Here is a 17,951-nt window from a genome sequence, read left to right on the forward strand (position 1 = left end):
GTTTGTACAAGATTTCATGGGAACCCATCCTAAAGCTAATGAAATATTTTAGAGTGGATTCACGTGGTGGACCGGCCAGCTGACTGCTCCCTCCCTGAACTCGTTATCCATTAGCATGCTAAGCAAAAAAAGGATTAGTATCAGCTTAAAATCGTTTCTGGCACATCACTGATTTTGTTCTACAGTTCTACAAGATATAAGATCAGAAGTCTGTTTTCAAAAACCAATAATGTGACTGGCTGAATGAGCAGAGAGACAATCAGGTAAATGGCTCTATCATGTTTGTCTTGACTAAGACTTTGTGATGAAAAGTCATTAGGGACAGAAACGAAAGCTGCCAGAAGAAAGAAAGAAACTGAGAGGCAATTTAATTTCCGCTCCTTTATCCTGACACGCCAATCCCACTCGCTTCACCGGCAAGGGTGGGATCTCATTTCAGAACAAATATGTGCCGTATTTGACGGCGAGACCCAAACGACTTTTTTTTAATCCTTTTTGAATTGTGACGTGAATTACTTTACGTGATACAATTTAAAAGGCGGTTTTTCGAGCCAAGATTTTAGCTGTTTGCCACAGAGCTGACACGCCACATAGTTTTGTATTTTGAACACGAGCTACAACTCCGGTCCAGAGCAATATAGAGCACTTTATCACCTTGGCAAACTCCACCACGCTGAGTAAGGACAGGTAAAAGTAAGTATTTAGCCACTGTCTGTCCATCTACAGTATGTTGAGCTTCAGCAGCTCTGGGCAAGTTGTGGAGACTTGAAGTTATGATGGATATTTGGGTTTTCGAAGTCCCCTAACACTAACCCTTGCAACATTATCTTCACGTAGCTCACATATTGGGATCAAAATATTATGACCCTACCCATTGACTACCACAGTTTTTATCCCCAAAATAAAACAGACTAGGACGTCACCTCTCTATACAGTAAATGCCTTTATTTTGAAAAGACTCAAAGGAAGAAGAACATTCCATCTTAACAAGCTGAGTTCTGGCTGTATTAAGTTGTGTGATTATTCATTTCGCACCTTATTTAACGAATCGAACACTGAAGACTTCAGGTACAACTCGTGACTCCAGGAGACCTCTCAGCTTTTTAACCTCGCTGAGTCAGAGCTTAGCTTCACATCTGAAGGCGATGGGGTTTTTCTTATCAGGGGCCTTCAGCTTTGAGAGCTGCCTGGTTGAAAAAAAAAAAAAAAAAGAAAACACCGACGGGGAGGCATTTACATTTATGAGCTGCCTCCCTCTTCATTCTCATGCAGATTACTTTAATTCACGTGTCATTTTTATCGAGTGTTAAAGGAGCTTAAGAGAGCGTAAAGGTGATTTGTTGTCGAAGTGTTTATTATTCATTGGCCCGTCTTCACAAGTTGATGTACAATTAAAAAAAAAACAAAAAACGATTCACTGTTAAAATAAAATCATCCATACAGTAAAAAGATAATGAGGAGAAAAATGAATGAAGAGAATGATCGTCATAAAATAAAAATGCTCTCAAATGATCTAAATGGTTCTCAATTGAAAATATAATAAATCTGCAAATATAGTAAACCAAGGTATATAAAGTTACAATCTCATAACTACTGTCAGTTTTGGAAGCATACCAAATACAGAAATGTCAATGTTAAGACCTGCAGTAAAATTTGATAATCCAGCCAGGAAATAACTGTGATGAGCTGTAGGAGGGAGAAAAAAAAATGTGTATATATTATGCAAAACTGGGTAAATGCATTTAAGGATGGCACTCAGATACAGTACACACACAGATCTGCTCTTTAAGGAGGGATTACGATTGGATTTCATTTACAGTGCTTTTGTCTTTTTCCATTACTGAAATCCTAGTGCTTTGAGATTAATCACATCCTTTTTACATTCACATTCAGCACACTTGTTCATAAAATGAATTTAAAAAAGAAAAAGAAAAAAGAAGAAGGCAATCAACAAGTTCAAAATGTTCAAAGGCCAGCAGATGTTGTTGTCTAACACAGGCTGTGAAGAAACGAACAATTCCCGTTTTAATAAATATCATTTTAAATTGAACTGCACATGTCCTTTAGGGCACCTCAGCCAATTTTAACACCATAAATTAATACAGACTGCCTATTAACAGAAGGCATGGGACACGTGAATAATTCATTCCGCTGAGACTTCTAAAAACATCACACTCACATTACGCTTACAGAAGATCAAGGCAATGTGTCAAACCTTTAATTCGAATGGCTCGTAACAGCAGTAACAATCAGTCTTTATAATATATTGTTCAAGACACAAAAGGAAGGCGAAATGTTCTCCTCACTTCGGCAAAGGAGGAGCAAGTACCTGTCAGTTGGTAGCCTTGTAGCGACACGCATGCTTTTATGTAACAATGCAACAAAACGTTCAGTAGATAAAGTGCGGGCGAGCGTCAAAAGTCAAAAGCTCATGAGCACGTCTCGCTCCTGCATGCTGGTGTAGAACGGCTTCCCAAACACGAACGAGTGGAGTCCTGCCCTCAGCTTCTCAGCGAAGGCCATCACGATGTTTAGGTCTCCTTCCACGGTCAGATCCAGGTCCGTCTTTAAGCTGCGCAACGATCGAAATGGCTTCTTCCCTTTTTGCCTGTGGACAGAGTTGCGGCGACAACTATTAACCACATATAAAACCCAGGACCAGAGCACCTGCATTAGCCTGTGTTCGGGCTGCAGCCGTTCACAGGAACGCCATGCCATGATGAATTATGTATGCCTGCTACAGGACGCCAGCTGAGCATAAACAGTCCCGTCAAGACACCTGTAAAATCGGGTGCCCTCAGACCTCAGGCTGTTGGCAGAGCCATAAACAAGACTGCTTTTATGCTTTCACACGAGCACACAAATAATGGTTTCGCTTGTGTAGTTAGAGTTGTCTCTGGAACGGAATATATTCAGCCATTTATTATGCAACCGGAACAAACAGATTTCAAATATTTCATTTTAGAAAAAAATAAAAATAATCTGAGTGATGATTTGTAGAAGCAACAACGGGTGGGAAGGTCGGTCCGCCGCTGCGGAGCACAGAAGGAGATGAGTCAAGCCCAGATGGAGCGATGACCAGGTCGCCACAGGAGGGTGGCATGGAAAAAAAATTCAGGGAGGTCTGAGACACGTTGGCCTGCAGAGTCTCAGATGAAATGACGGGGCTTATGACGGGGCGCTGGAGCCGAGCCAGAAGGTGGGTACTGTAACCCTGGTGGGTCTAGAGCGTGACTGGAGACACGCTTATGTCTGGTTTTACTGTTTACAACAAAGTGAATAAAGTTGGGTAATTCGGTGAATGCAGCAGTTTCAAGCTCGAATACCGCCTTCTAATAAGCACTGCCTAAATATAAGTTGCGTGAGGCTGTCATGAGCCACCAGGTCACCTTGCAGCCTGACATTTCTGAGCCCGAAGTAAGCGTCTGAAAAAGGAGACTTTCTTGTCAGCGATCAAAGGGTGATCATAAAAATATCATTTAGCGTTTTGATGATGATGGCGTGACAATGTCGCCACAGAACCGTCCAGAAGCTGAGCTGCAGTGACTGGGAAAGCCGTGGCATGTGCTGCGCATCATTTTCTTGCTACAGACATTATTCTTCTGCTGTTTAGATGGAGGCTGTCATTCTGATATTCATAAGTAACCAGTTCCATCATCTAAATTACTTCCCTATAACATAAAGAAGCTTTCCTTACTTATTCGTGAATCATCATTTCAACACATTGTTCTGAACAGAGAAAATCCAATCATCAGATTTGAAAAGCGAGAAGAAGGAAGTGATCAGCATTTATGCTTGGTAAATGGATTCAATGATTATTATTTACCAAAATAGTTGGACTCATTTTATTTGATCATTCAATGATTAGATTTATGAAAAAAATGCTCTACCCCAATGGAACGTACACATTTCCTGTTTTTTTTGCACCTTCTAATCATGTGGTAATGTTTTGCAAAGCCTCATTATTCATATATTCAATGGTGTGATGGGTGTTACGCTGCTAGAGCCTTCAGTTATGAACGTATGTAGAATATTCATGTTTAGTCTATTATTTCACAGTCTGTTGTGTATACACTAAGACTGATATAGGAAATGTCTGCAGTGACGTGGTCTTCAAGGTTAAATCATGTCTTTCAGTAAAAATATCCGATTGCAAATCTGTGTTTAATTCAAGGACAAACCCTCTGTGCTTCCCACCACATACATATACATTGTGGGAAGAGGTGTCCGTTTTAGAGGACATATTTCTCTCCCTTTTTCTCTTTTTGTTGAGGATGAGATAGGCTAATTCACCTCTGACTGTTTTTCAGTCGCAAAAAAAGGACCTAATTTCTGCCATTGACAACATGGCATGTAAAATAACACAAAGACAGACTATAATACATTGTTATAAATAGGAAATCTCTATCTCCTACTGGCCTTGTATACAGGACTGACAGGACAGACAGTAGCACTACTCGCCATAAAATGTACTCACACCTAGGTTACGTTTGGGTAATTTACGTAGATTTATATTAATCTTGTCAAGATGTACCCTAACCCTAACCTTAACCAATGACAAGTCAAACCCTAATTGGTGACATGACCTTTGTCCCCAGTTGCACCAGCTGTCCCCATTTAACATAGCCTAGTGTGCGTCCCCAAAAGTACCATAAATCAGACTGACACACGCACAACCCCCAGATTAGCGACTAGCACGGTTTACAGAGCAACTAATTTTGTTGGCTTGAATCAGACTACTACTGTATGGAAAGTCAACTGTAAAGCTCCATCTCTGAGCTTCTTCAGCTCAGAGCAGCTGTCAGTCACAGCTGTCAATCATGAAGTCATATCATGCTTTTACAGAATCAAAAAAGTATTTAAAGAAAAACTTAGAAGAATAACATGTGATATGAAATCCATAAAATAACAAAAACCATCATTGGGGAAAAGTTTGTTACAGAGCTTCCTCTGAAACAACACAGCAATAACCAAACAAGCACTGACATGGAGCCCACAGGGCAAACGGGGGAGAGGTCGTCCCAAGAACACCTGGAGAAGAAGCACAGAGCAAGAGTTCAAGGAGGCGCTGACGTGGCAACAGCTGGAGAAGATGACCCAAGACAGACAGGGGTGGAGGCGATTCATCAACGGCCTATGTTCCAAAAGGAATTCAAAGGCCTAAGAAGAAGAAGAAGAAGAGACATAGCTCTCTCTAAAGTAGAGGGGGCGGGGTTTATGACACCTGGGGGTTCAGTTGAAGATGCTTAAAAAATGTCATGCAAAATGCTTTTACCTATGTATGTTAATATTACAACTAAATATAAAATAAGACTTTGGAAAAGACGAATACAGTCCTATGGATTTCTGGAGAGCTGCATCACAGTCATACTTGTCAGCGTGTTCAGACCAGTGTGAAGGATGACTCATCTGATCATAGGAGTATTTTCCTCCTTCCCTGCCGAATCCTGCCTGTATTCTTTACATTGCTTCTCCTGCAAAAACCTAACCTGCATGGTCCCCTGACCCTATGTTCCACACCGCGCCTTTCTTGACACTCGGCTCTTCATCTTGATTTAAGTGTCTGCTTACATCTGCAGTCAGCTGGATCTGAGTTCTTTATTCCTGTGTATCTCTTTCTAACATCCCTAGTAAAGGGGTGCTTCTTCCTCTGTGTTGTTACTGTTTAGAACTTGTGAGTGCTCCTCTCTTGTAACCCCAATGTCCGTCTATCTAAGGGTGTTTCAGCCAAGTCTCTACACACAACTAACAGATGTTCCTGGAGTTAATGTCAGGTGTCAGTCCCTGTTTGTGAATTCTTCACTCAGTACTTGACATGACCTTGTTCCTGCACAGTCAAAACCCCAGACACAACATTAGCAAATGGAGGACACATTGACATGACTGTTTAGATTAAAGGCAACTTGTAGTTAAGTCCTATTGGGGGAGAGTGGTGCTGTTGCCATCGCAGGTCAGCAACTACAGTGCAAAGTCAAAAACAATGTCAAAAAACAAGTAAATCAGCAGGTCCGCAGTTCAGATTTTCTTCTTTCTTTGTGTTGTGCAGTGTGTGTGTGTGTGGTGGAGTGCCACATGTTAATCCTTTTCGTTATTAAAGTCTTATTAGCGACAGCTCTTACGTTTCGTCCTCGATGTACTTGAGAAGTGTGAGGGCTTTCCTGTGAAGCAGCAGCAGGAACTGGGCCAGATAGGTGCTCCGTAGGGACAGGCCCGGCTTCAGCATGAACACCTGGGTACGACACAGGATGTCAATTAGTAGTCCGGGGCTGAGTCTGTGCTGGAAAGAAGGGTGGAATAATACACTCCCCCCTCCTTTGTGCTAACCTTGAGAAAGAACCACGCCGCTGTGAGGAAATCTTGCAACTCTGAGACGGCTTTCATGGATACGAATGGCGGGTTGTGACCCTCGGGAATAAATTCTACTGTTCTGCATGTGCGGGCTCTGGAGATTGCATCAGTCACATGGGAGTGCATATTTCAACTATTTGCTGTGTAGCCAGATACAAATCCCAGCCTGTCTTCAATAACAAGGTACTGCAAACAAAATATGACTGCTTTCAACTTCCCAATACTACACACTGTGGTAAAAACATTCATAAAACACCTGCTGGAGATTCCACATTAACCCATTACCAAGCAGCAGCTCAGACTATATATAAAAGAAAAAAAAAAGATATTATAATTAAACTTCTTATGTAACGCAAGAGTATATAAACAAAAGCCATGTTATTGACTGTAAATTCTCTTCAGTATCTCTTTGACTAGTTCTGATTGATTTGAGAGCAATTTAAACGCCAACAGTTCTGTTTTTATTGTGTAATTTTCACGCTTGTGCATGAAAAACAATACTGAGACTCTTGAACATTTATAAAGACTTAATTAAAAGAGAACCCATTTCGCTTCTGTTTATTTCTTCTGTTTACAGAGTCTGTTTGCGATGTTAAAAACTCAACTGCTTCAGATGGAAACCACTTACAAGCCTCCCAAACAACAGTTAAAGAGTTCACATCAACATTTTTCATTTCTCTACCGGACAGCTGACTGTGAGCCAAAAAACAGATCATGCACAAGACAGCAAATATTTGATTTATTGCACTAATTAATAGGAAAGATTGTGTCTTGCTGAGTCATTTGGATCAAAGTATAATCAGTTAAGCTTTAACTTGTCTTCGAGATTCTACAATACAGTACAGCACAATATAATATACATTGATGTTCTTTTTGACTGTTAGGATTGTTTTTTCCAGACACAGTAAAAAATAATGTGGCGTGAAGTGTTCCTCTATTCTTACCTCATCTATAAAGGACTTGACCAAAGTGTCCTTATGCATGACATCTTGGAAAATATTTCTAAGAAAAAAAAAAAAAACAGTGGTTATGATATTAGCATTTAGGATTAGCGCAGCTTTAACTGACTGAAATGAAATACAGGCATGAGGATGTCTTACAGGTCAGGTGTGAAGTTTTCGTCAGTGTGAATGACCGTGTCTGGAGGTATGTCCTCCTCGCTGTCCGTCTTCCAGAGCGTGCTCAGCTCAGACCGCATGTAGCGCCGCTGGTTGAACGTGTGCTCGTGGCAGGGAGGCATCTGCTTGACGGTGTTGATGTCGACGTCTATGTGCGTGGTCGGGTAAGGTGAGTATAGCACCTGGCGGAACGGCAGGACAAAGCTTCCTGTGGAGTCCTGAGAACAGAAGAAGAGAGGTAATCCTTCAACTTGGTGTGACTGATATCATGTGATGTGTAATGGCATGATTATAATATGCAGATTGTTTCTTCCACCATACACTGTCCCAATGGAAAGCACAGCAGGGAAGTTGGTTTTTAGTCTAAAAGCCAGGTGAACCTTTGGTCTGGAATCCCTCTGTTGGGAACTGATTATGCTCCTGCAAAGATCTGCCGGGTCAATCAATTTGTTTTGGCAAGCTTTATGCATTGATGGACAGAAGGGTAACAGCAATGTAGTTGTATACCTCATCTGAGCGCCATTTGTTGACGACAATAGGGCTTTTTTTCCCCTTGTATCAGTCGAAAAATGCCCAATAATGAAATCCAAAACTCCTATTCTCATAAGAATTTAGTCTGGCTCCCCTAGGCTAGAGGAATTTATTGGACACACAGTGTTATTTATTAGAATTGAATGGACATGGGCCTTCTGATGGTGTCCTGTGGCAACAGAATGTTGTTAGTGGGGGCCTTTAGGTTCTATGGATTGAGGGGAGAGGCCTCTGTGGATCACCCCATACATACTTGATCAGTTCTAGTGAATTTGGAGGCCAGGTCAACACCTTGTGCTGTTTTTCAAGTTTTTGGAATTGTATCTAAACTGAGTTGAGCTGTTTTTTTGTTTGTGTGCCTGTGTCAGGCTGCATCCTGCTGGGGATTGCTGCTGCCATCAAGGCGTGTCATTAATATGGGGTGGGGGTGCCTGGTCTGGTCTAGGTGGGTGCTACATGTCTAAGTAACATCCACATGAACTCCAGGTCCAAAAGTTTCCCAGCAGAACACTGGATCGCATTGGTCCCAAGATGGTCTATGCCATTTACTTCTCCTGTCAGTGGTCATAATGTTGTGTCTGATCAGTCTATACTGTATGTTCAAAGAAGCTTTAATAAATAATTTAACTTCCAGTTTTTTTCTCTTGTTTCTCCCTGCTCAGATTCTTTAGTTCCCCTGCTGCATTTGATGCAGAAATCTATAAGCAGATCCAGCGTGAGCTCCACAACACAGCCGATATGTACCATTCGACTCTTTACTAGGGAACTAATGAGCACTACAAAGTTTTCTGCTAATGCGGTTGTTGTTTTCCTTCCATACTTGCTGACGTGCACAAAATTCTGCTTACTGAGTAACTCACATCAGGAGCAAATTTGATTGTAATCTGCAAATTGCGCAGCACTGACCTATAGAAACCATGAGCACTGGCAGTGAGGTTGAGATGAACGAGGTTTGAAGTCTGTTTGCCAAACTTTTAGATATGTATCAGAGTTGTAAAACCTTAATTAAGTGCTTTTGTTTGACTGATTATTAAGAATCATCACAGGTTGTACTAAGGCCTGTCACTATTGTTGCACAATGCAGTTATACGAGCAAGCACTCGTCATTTTCCATAACCATTAGAAGTGTTTCGATGCACCAGAATGAAAACAGCTGGATGAAAAAAAAAAGAAAGAAAGACGTGTCATACTTCCACCACGGTTTCTACACTGTTTTCCACCATCTCAGGTTATCTGGGGTGGTTTAATGGCACCTGAGGGGAAAATTAGTGCCACCCTCTGTTTATCTCCAGGTGCCTACTTCTAATATTGTGATGGCAATTAGTGAAAGAAAGCCGTTCAATACGGGGCTGCAAAAAACATTTGACACAGACTATTAAACCGCACGCTACTGTTTTTTGCATGTCAATTAATTGCCAACTAAAGTTTTACCACTGTGACAACCACCACTGCCTTGGCCATTTGTGCCAAGAATCGACGGTAGAGTCCAAAAGTATTGATCACTGTTATTACTCAATTTTCACCAAGTGTCGCAACTGCCTTTGGCTTTTTTGGCCATAATAGCTCCAGCAATTACAATAAATCCGAACTTTATGCAGTGTGATAATAAAAGCACCTAATTTCTTTGTCTGAAAAACAAATTAGGTTGGAGCAACAACAACAAGCAGGGCAACATCAAAGACACAAACAAAACAACCAGGTCTTAATTCTAGGACCATCGCACAGTATTATGAAGAAGGAGCTGGTGGCTACCTTGAGCAGACCCTGAACAAAGAGGCCGGTGTCGTATTTGAAGGAAGAATCGGCCCTGCAGAGGCGAGAGCACTTCCTCTCAGCCGGGGTGAGGAACAAGCAGAGGGTGCGCACAATCTGCAAGAAGAAAGGTTTTGTCAATCAAGAGCTGTTTAAAAAGCCCTCAGAAGACTATGATTATTTACACAAGGATTTGCTCTAAAACATGCCCAAAGCTTTTTTTGCACCGCATTCACAACTGTGTTCCATCTGATCAGCATGAAATGCATTTAAGAGGCAACATTTCAGCACTGAATTTACCAAAAAAGCCAGATGTTTGGTTAGAGCCCTTAATCTAATATTAAGCTAGAGGCAAGTTGTCAGATACAAAAATGTCTTGATTTAATTGGGGTTCAATTTAAGCCTCAAGGCAATAAAACTACAAATTAATGCAGTGTCTGTGCTTGATATTCATTGGGAAAAACTAGCTGCTTCACACTGTAGATCTTCTCACTGTTTGCTGTGTGTTCAGTATCACAGATTTCTCCTTAGCTGCCATTCCCAACTTCTCTCCTGTTAAATCAGATACCTGCACTAGTTAATTCACTTATAAGGTTTATTATTCTATCTTTTTGGAAGTGTGCACCCAACTTCAGACTGATATTCAAAATACTGACAGAAAGAAGGGGGGCTCATTAATCACAAACAGCACAGCACTTGAGAACATTCCAAATTATGTAAATGCTCTGCAAAGCTTCCTGTGTGCAGTCAGTAATACAGTAGATTTACCTTGTTTACTTTCTCTGGGTTGCTTCCAACCACTATTGAACAGCCGCACGTCTGCAGATGAGAGCTGATGGCCCTGAACCACGCAGACAAAGAGATGCAAATTACAGTCAATTAGCTTCACAAGTATTGTTTCTAATTATTAATGACAGCTTTTAGGAATCACGACCGAGAGAGAGGAACGGAGTCTGGAAAGCTTTCTTGGGATTTAAGATTGAAAAAAGGCTCAGAGCCGGTGGAAAGTTACATTCGCTTAGTAATATTTTAACGTAGCGTCTGACTCATGGGCCCTGCTCATTAACATCCATCCTGAGTGGTCTGATCGTCACTTGGTCTACTTCAAGTACAGGTGTGAATACACCCAGGACATGCTGAGGACGCATTTGAGTGAGCTGATGTCAGACCACATTTGGAGGTGAACAAATAATAAGCTCTGGTTTGGAACCGCCTACTCAACATGGGTGCTCTTGCGTCAGCAGAGTTTTGCCTCAATCATTCAGAAGAATAAACACACAATAGCTATTATTAACAATCACCTTGAAAGCTAAAAGCCCTGTAAGTGATGTCTGTTCATTCGTAACGAGAGCCTTTTAAATGAACTAATTATTCAACATGAGTATGCTGTGTGTGATTTCGTCACACAAAATACACAGTGGCATGTGGTTGGTTGATTATCGATGCAATCATATTGATTTAGACAAAAAAAAGCAATGTGGAGTTAAGTTACATATTTCCTGATTAACGATTGGTGACTTTATTCATCTTTATCACCAGAAATGTTTCTTGTACTAAATATAATATGATGCTTGCATGCTTTCAGTGAGAAACTCTACGGCTTGTTCCAAAATAGGTACCATATCCCCACGTCATGACGCACACGCGACAAACAGAACTATCTATATGTGGGTCTGATACAGCCATAGGTAGAGATTGATTAGAGACACCTTTTGAGTTATAATCTGAGCTTTGTGAAGTGTCTAAATTAACAAACATCACAGCTGACATAAATAAGTGAATGATAACTGAACAAACGTTCTTTCAGTGAGTGAGAGACTTCACAGCTCCACATGTTCCACAGTGGGCATCATGTCCCCATGTCAGGACGCACACACAATAAACAGTTGTGATTGTGGTTCTGAAACAGCAGCAGGTAGCGATTCACTGGAGACAGCAACTGTTTGCACAACACACTTGAGGTTGGATACTTCTGATCACAATACCAGGTGTGAACAGGGGTGAAGATGGAGTTTTATATTCTGACATTCTTTCTTGGGAGATTCCTTGGAATTTACTGCTCATTACTTCTAAACCAGATATTTATATTATCTCAAATAAAACAGGGCGTGAGGAATATATTTCAGATCACAGCTCCAGATGCTTTGTCACCTTCACAGATGCTGCGCTATTACAGTTCAACTCGGAATAGTTTAGAGCTTCGTAGCCAGAACGGACTTTCCAGACTCTCAACACTAAACACCAATTTGGCTTTAGTCCTTTCTCCGGAGATAATTTCAGCTAAGTGGAGAGCCATTATTCATCATTGGGAGGTTGATGAGTGTTAAATTGACATTGTTCATCATCTGTCTCTATTCGCCTGTACCGGAATGCTTACTTGTGGAGGAAATCCTCGTGGCAGCTGTCCCCGATGTCATCATCATTTAGCACAGTGTCCTTTATCTGCTCCACAGGAGCGAAACAAATGAGTAATTTTTTAGTATTGGGCCACAACAAAGTCAAAAGTGCTGATAGAAACTTTTGCTAAGCACTGAAATGAAAATAAGATGCAAAAAACAACAATGAAAGATAGTGAAAAGATAGAGCTTCTCTGTGCTTTTGCACTTCTTGCATTTGCATATAAGAAGGGAGCAAATGTGCGGAATCACACTGGGTGGTAACCTGGCCAGAGGAAGAACCTGGTTCCGGCAAACCTCTCGGAAACACAAGCCATTTGAAAGGAATAAATAATGAAAAGATGGATATTTTCCAGCGGTTTTATTTATAAATTTCACATTCAAACTGCTACCCAGTTCCTTTCAGTCACTGCCAATTCACTGTCTAGATGATCTGCCTGTAACTCTATTAACGCCTTCATTCTGACTATTTTGTTTTATTTTTGAAGGCCTTTGGATTAAAAATGGGAATAATATCAATGGCACCCCATAATTTTATGCAAAATGAATGACAACAATGTCTTCCCTTTTATCTCTGCCTGCACCCATAAAAATACAACTGACATTACTGCTCTTCATTTGAACTTATTTGAAGTCTTGTTTTGTGTCATGTGAAAGAGAAACAAATGCTTACATCTACATCTTCTGGCACACAGTGTGTCTTCATAGACGCCAGCAGCTCCATGATTGGGACGATCTCCAAGCTGAGCACTGAGATGATATTGTAGCCCTGAAATGAAAAGTATGAAGGAACCCAAATAAATTCTAACGCGAGGTGAGTGAGGTGAGTATCCTGTGATAATAGTTAGCTGCATATATGCTTGAATTTCATCTCTTCTGCAAAACCTGATAACCTCACTGTGAAACTGTAAATCCATTCAAAATAAACGTTACTGCAGAGTTTTGCTGTAAAGAGCATAAAAAGAAGACACATTACAGCTACACTCAAACTGCCAAGGTCCATATTTAGTGCCATGCATAGTATTCAGCCTGATTTCTTCACTTATTTCTGTGTTTATGTCTTACTTAACTGTGTCAAATCCCTAAAAAATGACAACCTGAGTCAACAGAAAACATAAGATCTAACTGATGTTAAAACCGAATTCAGTGGAGTTAATATTCCAGGATGTAAAGGACATTTAAAGCAGGGGCTCAAGCTACACCGTATCCATGGCAACACTATATGTCCAGTGTCTTGTAGAAGGTTTAAATCAGTTCACAAGCCTTTTAATCTGGCATTTTCCACCTTATTTTGATTTATATTCATTTGTATCGATATTCAAGCTCACATTCGTGACATTAAACCGACAGACTTAGAGAATTAATCTCGCAGGTAAATTATTTGTTTTTCCAAAAGGTGGAAAAACAAGAATCTGTTAAAAAAAATACTTGTTCCTATAATACCATCCAAAATCTAAGGCAGAATAATGATTTAAATCAGAAACAATCTTAAAGAATAACAAGATTACAACCTGACAGTTTGCAGTGCTTCATCATCACCATAAAAGTGCTGTATTACCATATCTTAAAGACACTAAGCAGTATTTGACAGCTACACGACACCTGGCAATTAAGGTTCTCATCCGTATACACTATCACTTCAAAGAAACACTGAATCACCAAAAGCAGCAGGTTCCCCCGAGCTAAATAAAACCCCTACTAAAATATTTAATGCGTCAAGTACAACTCATAAACAGGGATGTGATAAAAAGATGCAGACCATAGGAGATTGATAAAAAGCCCTATGTCTGCAATGATGAATTTTGAAGCCGTTTTGTTTTCTCAAGTGTTGTATGTCACATTATTCTGTCCATCCCTATTACTACCTGCTCACCAGCTTTCACTGTAGCAGCCCTCAGACCCAATTAGCTAACCTATTCTTCTGTGTTGGGGGACAGTGCTGCTGCAATCCCAAATGGGTAAAATAAATGTGATAGATTACTTTAAGAACAAGAACTAAGGCTAAATTGGGTTTTCAAGTAGGCGTTATTGAGTATAAAGGGTAATAATTTGCCTACTCCTGTGTGAATACAGAGTCCAGGAGTGAGAAGTAAAGGGGTCGGCATAAATAACTGGTACCTTCTGCATCCAAATGCGTCCCTTGCGGATGACATGCTTTAACCTCTCCACGCAGATGGTGTGCAGGGGCAGGTAGAAGGCCAGCTCCGTCTGAGGAAGAATAATGGACAAGGCGCACGTGTTCTTGTCCCCCTTCAGCTCGCCATCGAAGATGAGAGACACGATGATGACTCCCTTTTCTGCCAGGACGAAGAACTTCACGTCCACGGCGCCACACTCGGCACTGCGCAGAATCTCCCCATTGAGCGTGTGATTAGCCAGAAACGTGACCTCTCCGTCGCTGAGGAACATCGACTGGTCGCCCTTCGGTGTCCAGATGTGGCGCACCCGAGGGCCCAGGATGTTGTCCCAGTAGGCGAAGGTGGCAGCCAGCAGCGGGCATTCTCCCTCGACCGCTACCTCGGACTTTGCCACGGCAGGAGACTGGGGTGGACAGCCAGAAGACATTGGAAAAGTCTTCCCAAGAGTGAATTGCAATAAACCTACACAGATAATAACAGTCATGTGAATGCTGGTGAAATACAACATTGTGAAATAGTTGAATGCAATGTATAAATTGTAGGGCTCTCTAAAATAAGCAATATAATATGTCACTTGTATCTGCACAAAGACCAGAAATCACAATATACTGTAGCATTTAATAAACCATATTCATTGAAAAAAAAAACTAAATCAAAACTTTTAAGTGGAAATGAAAGTGGTTTGTTTTAGATTTTGCTCAAGACAGCTGACACTTGTAAACCACACCCAAAGGCCACTTCTCTTTCTAAGGTTAGACAAACAATAAACTTCATGTTTTCTCTCGGGAAGAGTTTCACCAAACTTGATTGTAAAAAGTTGGACATTTTAATTTCTGTTCCTTATTACGCAAAATACACATCTGTAACAAGATTAGTATCTATAGTCTTCTGTGGAATTCGTTATGCATACTTAACATAATTAAACTTCACTTCAGTCACGCCGGACACTAATTTATAGATTGTTTGTGGGATTATTTTTTACTGATTACAGTATCAGAAATATAGCGCCATGCATACCGCCAAATAAAAAATTGAACTGCAACTCGGCTGATCATATTCACACCGAACTTACCAGCAGCTCCTGTTTATTAAAGCAGTAGGTTGTTGTGTTTCCAGGTGGATGTGTATATCCACAGCAAGCGCGTGTCTTTAAATTGACACTTTTTACTACGGAACATGGCATTGCACAGTTAAACAAATCAGAACCGAAACTAAACGCTCGCACACCTAAAACGCATGCATTGTACATCTCAGCTAAATTATGCTGGTAGTTAACACATCTAGCTTAATAGCGGTGAGAAATAAGAAATAAAAAAATGAAATGCCTTTAGTGTTTAATCGGTCATAAGCTAACTAGTCCGCTAACTAGCGTTAGCCTAATGCTATGACAAAGTAAAGGAATGACAACGTTAAACTCACTTATTCGGCGTCTTTGGTGCTAATTCGCCTAACAGCGTTTCGAGAAGGGAGGGGTTCAACAGTTAATGAAAAGTCATCACTGCGTTTTTGTCCGTTGCCGCCATAGCTTATATAATTTAATAGTCATTAGCCAGCAGCAGTTTTGTTATGGTCTTCATCACACTTCCTGGTACGTCATACGTACGTCAATGAGCCATAGTGGTAAATAGCGACCTCTAGCGCCAGAGACGGGGCAGTGGATTGCGAGCCAATGATGTCATTTTTCATTTCTGGCGGTCCCCTGCAGAAATCCAGTTACTTAAATTCATTTCCATGGACACTGGTCATGCAAATGGATGTCTCTGCAGGCAGCACGCATTGTGTGCCTTTTAATATCATTATATGACGTTAATTCCCCCAAACTCATTCCTCTTTCCCCCGTTTTTATTGTAAAAAAAACTGCACCATATCTCTGTAGAATGCCCAGCTGCAGACCTCTACCAGGACAACTTTGCACCAACAGATCTCAATATGATTACATAATTCCTTTTACTCGAGGACGTATTTGACATTTTCTCATTTTAAACACCCTTGTTCCTGGTTCGCCTGAAGAAGAGGCTCATCCACTGCTGGAGAAAAAAACAAAACAAAACACATACACACTATACTACTCTATACACACACAAGAGAACACATCAGTAAAGTCCATGTGTTCTCCAGTCAGCCCCTCCCTATCACAGGACTTTGGCGGAATTACTGTAGGGCTCCAAATACCCCCACACCTATTCCCTGCACTGTGTATTCATCCACACACTGTATACACACTAATTCAAAATATTATTCCTAATGGTCTCAGCAAGGCACTAATGGGACGGCTGACGCTGTTGGCTCTAAATGGCTCATCAGCAATTCAGAGGCTGAACTGCTCCTGCAAACAGTCAGCCCTAATTATGTAACGCAATTACACCGAGAGCTCAAAACTGTGCACTCCGTTTTACTGCCATTTAATCCCTGCTTCAGCCCTGTAGTTTCTATACATCGGACCACAGGTGGTGGCTTGTTTTCCTCACTCTGTTTAGCTGTTACTTTCAATTTCTCCCCCAGCCTCTTGTGGCCCGTTGCAATCCAGGGCCGCAAATCTCGCTGAGTAAACTAACAGCTAGGCTACAAGTACCAATCTTCTATAGGCTTTCCAGGTATCTGAACCTAATCCTGTCATAAACCTCCTCTACATTATACTGTATCCTCCCGCCGCACAGCCAGCTCCCAGAAGCAAACGGTTTGATGAGTTTTAGGCCACAGTGGATCGATAGATCAGTACATCTTCGGCGGGCCGCGTCTACCTCACAAATCATTAACTTTCCACTATTGTCCTAATTTGTCTATTGAGTTGTTCTGGGCTGATTTGTTCCCTTTAACGTCAAACTGCTGTCAGCTCTGTCTTCGTACACTTAAAGGAAGAGTTTTACATTTTAAGAAATATGCTTAATAGTGAGTTTGCCAAGATAAAAATATTTTAAAAAGTCATACTTTCTGAACCTCATGGAGTAACTGCCAGTAGAATCTACATGGAATAGAGATTTTTTTTAAAATGATGAAGATACTTGCTTTGACAAAGTGGGGAAACATTTGGGCAACGGCACATCTAAGAATCTAGGCCATCTAGCACAAATTTGTCCACTGGATGTACCTCACCCTTAGAAGGAGTCATCTAATGAAAATCATTTAATTTCCCAAAGGTGACCTATGTTTATCAAGTGTCCTGAGGTCATTTGCCCACATGTGGCCAAATTTTAGAAATGCTTTCTACTCAATGACGATTCCCCTCTAGATCTGTCTTTGCTGCAGAGACAGATTTTATTGGCTGGTCTCACTGCAGCCAAAAGAGAGATGGCTACCACCACGTTCTCTGACCTGGCAGCACTGAGCCAACTCTTGTAGTCTGGTTAAAGAAAGAGTGCAACATGACAGATAAAAATGTATATATGTAAGTGTTTGGGTTTTTATTTTTTCTGCTAGAGAGAGACCTGGGGTCGGGGATGGTGATGTTGGTGATGACACAAAATAGTGTGGCACATGGATATTGGATCTTCTCTGTCATTTCATGTTAATAATAATAAAAAAAAAACTGATCGCTAAAAATAACTCACTTCCGGTAATTTCATACCAAACTACAGATACGTTAGACCATATTTTGTGAGCCTTGGAGTTTTCTCCATGCAAAGCTGATCTAAGAAGTTGCCAAATATTTCAGATTGGCATCATTTTCT

The 17,951-nt window shown here is 40.9% G+C and overlaps 1 protein-coding gene across 2 annotated transcripts; it reads right to left on the bottom strand.

The window, feature by feature from the left end:
* Window positions 1–720: 720 nt before the first annotated feature.
* c9orf72 (C9orf72-SMCR8 complex subunit) lies at window positions 721–15,917 on the bottom strand. Of its 2 annotated transcripts, XM_084568659.1 has the most exons (11): window positions 15,703–15,917; window positions 15,356–15,450; window positions 14,264–14,745; window positions 12,819–12,914; window positions 12,127–12,191; window positions 10,518–10,590; window positions 9,750–9,866; window positions 7,449–7,684; window positions 7,293–7,350; window positions 6,120–6,229; window positions 721–2,608 (listed from the first exon to the last, which is right to left on the bottom strand). In XM_084568659.1, exons 3-11 carry the CDS (start codon window positions 14,708–14,710, stop codon window positions 2,422–2,424), a joined length of 1,389 nt encoding a protein of 462 aa, XP_084424785.1. In that variant the 5' UTR covers window positions 14,711–14,745; window positions 15,356–15,450; window positions 15,703–15,917; the 3' UTR covers window positions 721–2,421. The 2 variants fall into 2 exon arrangements, with proteins under 2 accessions (XP_084424785.1, XP_084424784.1); XM_084568658.1 differs by lacking the exon at window positions 15,356–15,450.
* Between the last annotated feature and the right edge of the window lie 2,034 nt (window positions 15,918–17,951).

The sequence above is a fragment of the Chelon labrosus genome (assembly GCF_963514085.1).
Source record: "Chelon labrosus genome assembly, chromosome: 20".
In the NCBI taxonomy this organism is placed as follows: domain Eukaryota; kingdom Metazoa; phylum Chordata; class Actinopteri; order Mugiliformes; family Mugilidae; genus Chelon; species Chelon labrosus.